General features: G+C 46.1%; 1 protein-coding gene across 2 annotated transcripts in view; it reads left to right on the top strand.

The window, feature by feature from the left end:
* The first annotated feature begins 299 nt into the window (after positions 1-299).
* The window catches only part of LOC138292492 (pentraxin fusion protein-like), a 179,552-nt gene continuing 170,028 nt past the window's right edge, over positions 300-9,823 (top strand). For both annotated transcript variants that reach the window (XM_069231115.1, XM_069231116.1), the window contains exon 1: positions 300-457. In XM_069231115.1, the coding sequence (XP_069087216.1) occupies positions 391-457 (67 nt within the window). In that variant the 5' untranslated portion in view covers positions 300-390. The remainder of the gene's footprint in view (positions 458-9,823) is intronic.

Here is a 9,823-nt window from a genome sequence, read left to right as displayed (position 1 = left end):
CTGCACTTCAATTTATTTGGTATCATTTCGATTTTGTTGATGGTATTAGGAAGATGGGACCTGTCCTCAAAGAGTAACAAAACCCCTCTCCCATAAACCTTTAGGGGTTTGGCGTCCCTTACTTAATGTAACATTGGATTTGCAAACATTGACACATCCATCAATTTCGACAGATTACGAGTGCACACAAGCTCCCTGCTCCTGAGGGGTAAATATTTGGCTTGGCTTCGACCACTGCAGGCCATTAATAATTACCTCACCCTTGTCTGCAGCACATAAGAGGGAGTAGTGTCCTTTTCTTTCAGCTTTGTTGCCTGGAAATATTACAGAACTCTGTCCAGGGGGTGCCACCGAAAAGCTGTGTATTGGAGCAGTCCACCATCGTCAGCCATGCTGGCTTCAGTGCTGCTCCTCCTGTGCGTCGCTCATAACGCTGTGTCTGACTCGTACTACCACAGTGAGTGGGGAGTCATTAATACATTTGTTTTGCCTTATTGTATGAGTAAAGGGTTTGGCTTTGATTTTTGGCGGCCAGACTGACAAATATTTTAGTGCTGCAGAGACCTTTGCAAGGGTGGTTTGCATGTGCAGCGCAGTAGGATATAGTGTTGAAATCGATGGTGAATGGAGAAATCACATTCCATGTGAAGGTCTTTTGGGGCAGTAGTTGCACCATGGTCACATCGAGGAATGTACCAAACTGAAGGAATAGGTTTGCATCTCTGAGGACGGGTCTGGTGATCAAGCGATGGGCCTCAAGGAATGTATGTTGTTCATTTGCACTGTGTAGGAATGAAATTTACCATGCCAGATTGATCCTGAATGTAGAGGAATGAGTAAAGGCCTTTTTGTTGGGATCCCCAAATAAATGCTTCATCCCTATGGGACCAGTTGGGAAACTTGAGAATCTCCAGAAGAGAGGCTGTTGTCCATAAAGAAGAGCTCTTGTATGTTAAAAATACTGCAGGTTAATTCACTTCTCTGCCACCTTTATGATACATTTTACAATCTTCGCATTCCTCACCTGATACACAATTGTCTCAATATAGTTCCCTGATTTTGATAATCACACCTTTCCCTACAACCCCTGCCTTTGCTGATCAGTTATCGCCCTGCAGCCTACTGATGTCCAGAGCTCCCGTTCTCTCGACATCTGCCTGACTTCAATGATGAATTCACCTTTCAGTGATCACATCTGCCTACACCTCCATGCTACCTGATGAGCGACTTCCCTCTTCTCTATGGCTATCCAGTGCTTAATTTATTCCTCCATAAAGCTCCAGTATCTAAATGATCCATTCTTTCCTCTCTTAAGCAATTCTCTTCCTGATTATCAATTCTCTTCCCAGTTGATCTATTATATTTTCATCCTCAAGGTCAGACTGGCCTATAGGGCAATCAAGCAGTGCCCGGTGGGCTTGTCTGATGATCAGTTTGTGGACAGTTGTTTTGGCTGTGGTGAGTCTGTTTCAAGGCCCAGTGGGCCGGTTTTTACTGTTGATTTTCCTGATGTTAAAATGAAAACTGTAAACAGCGAGATCAAATCCATGCACTCTTACACACCTTGCAAAACACTCATGCATCATGTATTCACAAGTTCAAAACAGGCCTGATTTTCAAATGTGGGCCACCTTTTCAGTTATCTAGTTAGCTAATTGAGGTCACTTTTATTTTGGTGCCCATGACTATTTTTTTTCTTAGTCCGACCCTGTTCATCCCCAGAGGTTTCTGCCAATTCAAATGATTCATTCTGACTACTGCGGTTCTCCATCTTCCTGCTGATCAATTCCTGCTTACTACAGCTCCCGGCCTCTATGACCAACACCCCCTTACTATGGCACGAGCCTTCTTGATTTGATAAGTATTTGTTCCTATAGTTCTTCGTACACCTGTTGAACTCATTGTTCCAGCAGCTACATATATCCATCTGATTAATTTACCATCTTATAAAAACAACCTGCCACCCAGATGCCTACCAATCTCCAACCTACATCCCCAACCATGCTGACGATCTAATGTCCCCTCCCGTTTTGTGAAGGTCATTTACTCTTCTCCCTACAGCTTACTGTATTACGGACTATGAGGTCATCTGTTTTCCAGATGGTCATATTTCTTCAATCTGCAGCTTCCATCCTTCTTAACAAGTTCTCTCTTTAAAGTGCTCTTCTTTCTTCAGGCCTAATTCTCAATCCTCTCAACACTGCCAATTCCTCATCATGCATCCTCACACATACATTACAGGGTGGTGGAAAGTCTATCGCTCCAACACCCCGGGCATACTGTTTGAGGGGTAAAAGAAAATAGGTTTTCAAGTTTAATTTGTCCGCTGGACAAGTGACTCAATCTTCTGAAGCACAAGTATGTACCCATGCAACGACTGCCTGCCATTAAAGCAAGATTTGTATTTATCTGTGGAAATGGTGTTACATGTTTTATTAATGCAAAAATGCACCTACAGACATATGTCATTGCACGGGTGCAGATATACAACTTTCATGAATTCTCAATAGAATACAAAGTATACTCATTGCAGTCTTTTGTGAATTCCATTTTATTGTGAGCCAATACACATGGTCACTGGTTCTAAACCAGATCAGTTGACTCGGTCTCAAAAATTCTCCCAAGGTCAACAAAATTATTTCACCGCCAAGAGACCCAGTGAATGTGCAGATGTTATGTTTACTGATGCAAAAGTATGCTTAGCAATCGCAAATTCACTTTTTATTCCCCATCTGTTTGTTCATACCTTGGAATAAGTTATACTGCTGCCCTCGCAATGAGTAAATGTCCCGCTTATGGGAGTGCATAGACTCATGTGGTTTCAGAGCTCTGATATAATAAAAAAATAGCCTTAATTTGTCTACTCACTGCAGGGCACCAAAGGAACAAGTGTATTTTTCAAAAGGAGGGGTAGCTTTCTGAAGCATCGCTTCCCTCTGGTAAGTAGGTATGTTATAAAAGTTCACACCCCTCGTTTACCACATCTGCAAGATGATAGAGGGAGCGTAGCTTCAGGGAGGTTGTTTGGGGTGTTACACCCCCCCCAATTATGTGTATTTTCTGGTAAATAGTTGGGTACAGGTGCTTTCAGTCGGGCATGGGGAGTTGTCTGTCGAATTTCCCCAAAGGTTTTGACTTACCCACTGATACAAACGCACACACTCTCTCCCTTTCTCTATTTTGATAGTCTTCAAAAATGTTGGTAAGTTTACATAATACCGTGTTTTCTATCACTTGGTACCCTACCGATACCAGTCTTCATTCCTCGCCCTTTTCACTGCCACTTAAGCCCTTCCCATGCACCATGCCCCCATTTAATGTATTTTTTAGATTATATGCCAGCTTCATTGTTGGGAAAATCTAAAGCTCCCCCCCAATCTTAGTGACCAAGCTACGCCCCTGGTTGATAGTCCTAATCCCCCTTTTTTCAACTTTTTTGACCAACTACTGCCTCCATTTTGTCCCCTGCTTAAAAGATAATCAGTTTTCTTTACACAACCAGTGCCTATCTTCCGGACCAATACTCTGGGGGTGATTCTAACTTTGGCGGGCCAAAAGGCCGCCCGCCAGCCCAGGGCAAATCAACCTTCCCACGAGGACGCCGGCTCAGAATTGAGCCGGCGTAGTGGGAAGGTGCGACGGGTGCATAGCAGACACTGAAATACTTTGTGGGGCCCTCTTACGGGGGCCCCCCCGCAGTGCCCATGCCATTGGCGGCATTGGCGGGAGACCCGCCAGGAACAGGATGGCGGTAGGGGGTGTCAGAATCCCCATGGCGGCGGAGCGCGCTCCGCCGCCATGGAGGATTCTGCAGGGCAGCGGGAAACCGTCGGGAGACCGCCGGTTTCCCGCATCTGACCGCGGCTGAACCGCCGCGGTCAGAATGCCCTGCGGGGCACCGCCGGTCTGTCGGCGGTGCTCCCGCCGACCCTGGCCCCCGGCGGTCCCTACAGTTCACTGTCAATTCAACAGCTGTATCTTTTCATTCTAGGTTCAAAGCTTTGGGTGCAGTGGAGAGGGCGATCACGGTGTACTGCAGAGTTCTCAGGGTTTCAAGAAGGGACAAGCATTGACAAAGCCAATAGACCTCGCCTACAGAAGTGGTATTGGCTTTGTAATGTGTTTTTGCCATGTTGTACACCAGTGTTGCTGCTGTCCAGCATGGCTAAAAGTTAGTGGCATGGAGTGTCATAGAGTAGAGTTGGGAACTAGCGTTGTGGAGTGGATTTGTTATAGTATAGTGTTGTAGAGTTGAGTAGGGGAGTAGAGTGTCCTAGAGTTGGGTAGAGTTCACTGGTTCATTGGTAGAGAATGTAATAGAGTGCAGTGCCATAGAATGGAGTGGTGTAGAGTGAAGAGCAGTGGGGTGGAATAGGTTGGAGTGGATTGAGGTAGTGGGCTGGATTGGATTTGAGTAGAGTAGGGTGGATTGGATTGGGGTAGAATGGGGTAGATTGAATGGAGTAAGGTGGATTGGAATGGGGTGAGGTGAATTGGACTGAGGTGTATTGGACTGGCGTGGATTGGAGTGGGTGGATTAGATTGGGGTGGGTTCAATGAATAGGAGTGATAAAATTTAGGTGGGGTGGATTGGCCTGTGGTAGATTGGATTGATGTGGGGTGGTTTGGAGTGGGGTGAATTGGATTGGGGTGGGTGGAGTGTGGTGGGTTAGATTGAACTGCAGTGGGGTGAACTGGAGTGGGGTGGGTTGGATTTATTAGATTGGAGTGGGGTGGACTGGATTTATTGGAATTGGAGTGGACTGAAATGGGGTGGATTGAACTAGAGTGGTGTGGGCAGGATTGGAGTGAGTGGATTGGACAGGAGTAGGGTGGATTGGAGTGGGGTTGACTGAACTGGGGGTGGGGGTTGGATTGCGATAGAGTGTGGTGGATTGGAGTAGAAGAGACTGGAGTGGAGTGAGATAGATTGGAGTGGAATGGGGTGGATTGGAGTGGGTTGGTTTGGAGAGGGGTAGGGTGGATTGGAGTAGGATGGATTGAAATGGGGTGGGTGGACTGGGGTGGGATTAGATGGACTGGACTGGAGTGGGTGGATTTGACTGGAATAGGATGGGTGGATTAGAATGGAGTGGGTGGATTGGATTGGGGTGGGGTGGGGTGGATTGGAGTACAGTGGAGTGAACTGGATTGATTGGGGTGTATTAGAATAAGTGGATTGGAGTAGGGTGGACTGGACTGGGGTGGAACAACAGGGTGGATTGGATTGGAGTGTGGTGGATTGGAGCATGGAGGATTGAAGTGGGGTGAACTAGATTTGAGTGGACTGTTTTGGGTGGGGTGGATTGGACTGGAGTGGACTGGAGTAGAATGGAGTGGGGTGGATTGGATTGTACAGGGGTGGACCTTTTGGAGTGGGGTGTATTGGAGTAGGGAGAACTGGATTAGTGTGGGGTGGATTGGACTGGAGTGGGATGATTAAGGTAGTTTTTCATGGGGCGGATTGGATTGCAGTGTGGTGGATTAAAATAGATTGGACAGGCGTGGGGTTATTAGAGTCAATTGGACTGGAATGAGATGGGTAGATTGAAGTGGGTGGATTGAGTTGTGGTAGATTAGATTGGAGTAGGTTGGTTTGTTGGTTTGGATTGGAATGGGGTGGGGTGGAATGGATTTGAGTGGGTGGATTGAATTACACTGAAGTAGAGTGGGTTTGGTTGGAATGGGGTGGGTTGGATTGAAATTGGGCGGATTTGACTGGAGTGAGGTGGATTGGACTGGAGTGAGGTGGTTCGGATTGGTGTGGGGTGGGTTGGATTGTGGTGGACTGGGGTGGTGTGGAGTGGGGTAAATGTAATGGATTGGTGTGAGGTGGATTGGATTGGAGTGAGGTTGATTGGATTGGGCTAGATTGGGATGGGTTGGAGTGGTGTTAGGTGGATTAGATTGGAGTGAGGTGGATTTGAGTGGAGTGAATTGAGATGTAGTGGAGTGGATTAGATTTGAGTGAGGTGAATTAGATTTAAGTGGGGTAGATTGGAGTGGGGCAGATTGGAGTGAGGCGGATTAGTTTGGATTGAGGTGGGGCAGATTGGAGTGGGGCAGATTGTTTTGGATTGGAGTGGGCAGATTGGAATGAGGCAGATTGTTTTTGATTGGAGTGAGGCCAATTTTTTGGATTGCAGTGTGGTGGATTGTTTTGGAGTGGGCAGATTGTTTTGGAGTGGGGCAGATTGTTTTGAATTGGAGTGGGCAGATTGTTTTGGATTGGAATGGGGTTAGTTTGTATTGGATTGGAGTGAAGTGGAGTGGATTGGGGTGGAGTTGGGTGGAGGTGCGTGGATTGGATTGGGGCACATTAGAGTGGGGTGGATTGGAGTGAGGCAGATTGTTTTGGATTGGAGTGGGGCAGATTGTTTTGAATTGGAGTGGGGAGATTGTTGTGAACTGGAATAGGGTTAGGTTGTGGTGGATTGGGTTGGAGTGAAGAGTGGATTGGGGTGGAGTGGGTCAGTTTTGGGGCACATTAGAGGGGGCCAGATTGTTTTAGATTGGAGTAGGGCGGATTTGAGTGGGGCAGATTGTTTTGGATTGGACTGGACCAGTGTGGAGAAGGGACAGAGTGTTTTTGTGGGACAGATTGTTTTGGATTGTAGTGTGGTAAATTGCAGTGGGGAAGATTGTTTTGGATTAGAGTGGAGAAGATTGCTTTGGATTAGAGTGGTGCAGATTGTTTTTATCGGAGTGGGGCAGATTGTTTTACATTGGAGTGGGGCAAAGTGTATTGGTTAAGAGAGGGGCATATTGTTTTGGATTTGAGTGGGGCAGAATAGTATTGGGCAGATTGTTTTGGACTGGGGCAGATATTTGGGGTTTGGAGTGATGCAGATTGCTTTTATTGGAGATAGTCAAATTGTTTTGGATCAGAGTGGGGCAGACTGTTTTGAATTGGAGTTGGACAGATTGGAGTGGGGCAGATTGTTTTGGATCAGAGTGGGGCAGACTGAACTGGGACAGATTTCTTTAGAGTGGAATGCAGCAGATTATTTTGGAGTGGGGCAGATTGTTTGGATTGGAGTGGGGCAGATTGAGTGGGTTGGATTGGGCCAGTGTGGAGAGGAGACAGAGTGTTTTTGTGGGGCAGATTGCGGTGGGGAAGATTGTTTTGGAATAGAGTGGGGAAGATTGCTTTGGATTAGAGTGGTGCAGATTGTTTTTATCAGAGTGGGGCAGATTGTTTTAGATTTCAATGGGGCAGATTGTATTGTATTAGAGTGGGGCATATTGTTTTGGATGGAGTGGGGCAGAATAGTATGGGGCAGATTGTTTTGGACTGGGGCAGATATTTGGGGTTTGGAATGGTGCAGATTGCTTTTATTGGAGTTTGTCAGATTGTTTTGGATCCGAGTGGGGCAGACTGTTTTGAATTGGAGTGGGACAGATTGGAGTGGGGCAGATTGTTTTGGATCGGAGTGGGGCAGATTGAAGTGGGACAGATTATTTTGGATTGGAATGCAGCAGAATATTTTGGAGTGGGGCAGATTGTACTGGATTGGACTGGGCCAGTGTGGAGAGGGGAAAAAGTGTTTTTGTGGGGGCAGATTGCTTTGGATTGTAGTGTGGTAGATTGTGTTGGGGAAGATTGTTTTTGATTAGAGTGGGGAAGATTGCTTTGGATTAGAGTGGTGCAGATTGTTTTTATCGGAGTGGGGAAGATTGTTTTAGATTTGAGTGTGGCAGATTCTATTGGATTGGAGTGGGGCATATTGTTTTGGATTGGAGTAGGGCAGAATAGTATGGGGAAGATTGTTTTGGACTGGGGCAGATATTTGGGGTTTGGAGTGGTGCAGATAGCTTCTATTGGAGTGAGTCAGATTGTTTTGAATTGGAGTGGGACAGATTGGAGTTGGGGCAGATTGTTTTTGATCCGAGTGGGGCAGATTGAAGTGGGACAGATTATTTTGGATTAGAGTGGGGAAGATTGCTTTGGATTAGAGTGGTGCAGATTGTTTTTATCGGAGTGAGGCAGATTGTTTTAGATTGGAGTGGGCAGACTGTATTGGACAATAGAGGGCATATTGTTTTGGATTCAAGTGGGCCAGATTGGTATGTGGAAGACTGTTTTGGACTAGGGCAGATATTTGCGGTTAGGAGTGGTGCAGATTGCTTTTAGTGGAGTGAGTCAGATTGTTTTGGATTGGAGTGAGGCAGACTGTTTTGAATTGGAGTGGGACAGACTGGAGTGGGGCAGATTGTTTTGGATCGGAGTGGGGCAGACTGAAGTGGGACCGATTGTTTTGGATTGGAATGCAGTTGATTATTTTGGAGTGCGGCAGATTACTTTGGATTGGCATGGGGCAAACTGGAGTGAGGCAGATTGTTTTGGATTGGAGTGGAGCCGATTGTTTTGGTCTGGAGTGGGGAAGATTGTTTTGGATTACAGAGGGACAGATTGGAGTGAGGCAGATTAGAGTGCCCCAGATTGTTTTGGATTGGAGTGGGGCAGATTGTATTAGATGGTAGTAGTACAGATTGTTTTTTATTTGAGTGGGGCAGATTGTGTTGCATTGAAGTAGGGCAGGTTATTTTGGATTGAAGTAGCACTGATGGTTTTTATTGGAGTGGGGAGGATTGTTTTGGATTGGAGTGGGGAAGATTGGTTTGCATTGAAATCGGACAAACTGTAGTGGGGCAGATTGTTTTGGATTGGCGTGGGACAGATTGGAGCAATGGAGATTGTTTTGAATTGAAGTTGGACAGATTGCTTTGGACTGGAGTAATGGAGATTGGTTTTATTGGAATGGGGCAGATTGTTTTGGATTAAAACGAGGCAGATTGGTTTGGATTGGAGTTGGGCATACTGTTTTGGATTGGAGTATGACAGTTTGGGGTGGGGCAGACTGGATTAGGGCAGATTGTTTTTGATTGGGGGGGCAGGTTAGTTTAGATTAGACGGGGCAGATTGTTTTACATTAGAATAGGGCAGATTGTTTTGAATTGGCACAGGGCAGTTTGGATTGGGGCTGGTTGTTTTGGATTGGATTGGGGCAGGTTGTTTTGGATTGCAGTGGTGTAGATTGTTTCCATTGGAGTGGGCGGTTGTTTTGAATTGGAGTGGGGCAGATTGTTTTGGATTGGAGTGGGGCAGAATTTTTTGGACTGGAGTGGGATGAAGTGGAGAGGGAACAGATTGTTTTGGAATGAGAAGGTGCAGATTGGAGTGGGATAGACTGTGTTGGAGTGGGGCAGATTGCAGCGGAGCAGGTTGTTTTCAACTGAAGTGGAGCAGATTTGTTTGGATTGGCGTGGTGCAGAATGTTTTGAGTTGAAGTGGGCCAGATTGGAGTCTGATAGATTGTTTTGGATTAGAGTGGGGCAGATTGAAGTGGGGCAGATTGTTTTGTATTGGAGTGTGGCAGATTATTTTGGAGTGTGGCAGATTATTTTGGATTGGAGTGTGGCAAATTGTTTTGGAGTGTGGCAGATTGTTTTAGACTGGAGTCAAGCATACTGTTTTGGATTGGAGCGGGGCAGTTTGGGATGGGGCAGATTGAAGTGGGGAAAATTATTTTAGATTGGATTGGGGCAGATTGTTTTAGATTAGAGTAGGGCACATTGTTTTGGATTGGTGTGAGACAGTTTGGAGTAGGGCAGACTATTTTGAATTGAAGTGGAGCAGATTGTTTTGGATTGAGTGGGGCAGATTGGAGTGAGGCAAATTGGAGTGGAACAGATTGGACTGGGGCAGGTTGTTTTGGATTGGAGTGGGGCAGAATGTTTTGGATTGGAGCCGGGGTGATTGGTGTGGTGCAGAATGTTTTTAATTGGAGTGAGGTAGATTGGAGTGGGGCAGATTATTTTG

The sequence above is a fragment of the Pleurodeles waltl genome, chromosome 4_2 (assembly GCF_031143425.1).
Source record: "Pleurodeles waltl isolate 20211129_DDA chromosome 4_2, aPleWal1.hap1.20221129, whole genome shotgun sequence".
Taxonomy (NCBI): Eukaryota; Metazoa; Chordata; class Amphibia; order Caudata; family Salamandridae; genus Pleurodeles; species Pleurodeles waltl.
Note: the sequence above shows the minus strand (reverse complement) of the source record. Positions and strands in the feature narration are given on the sequence as shown.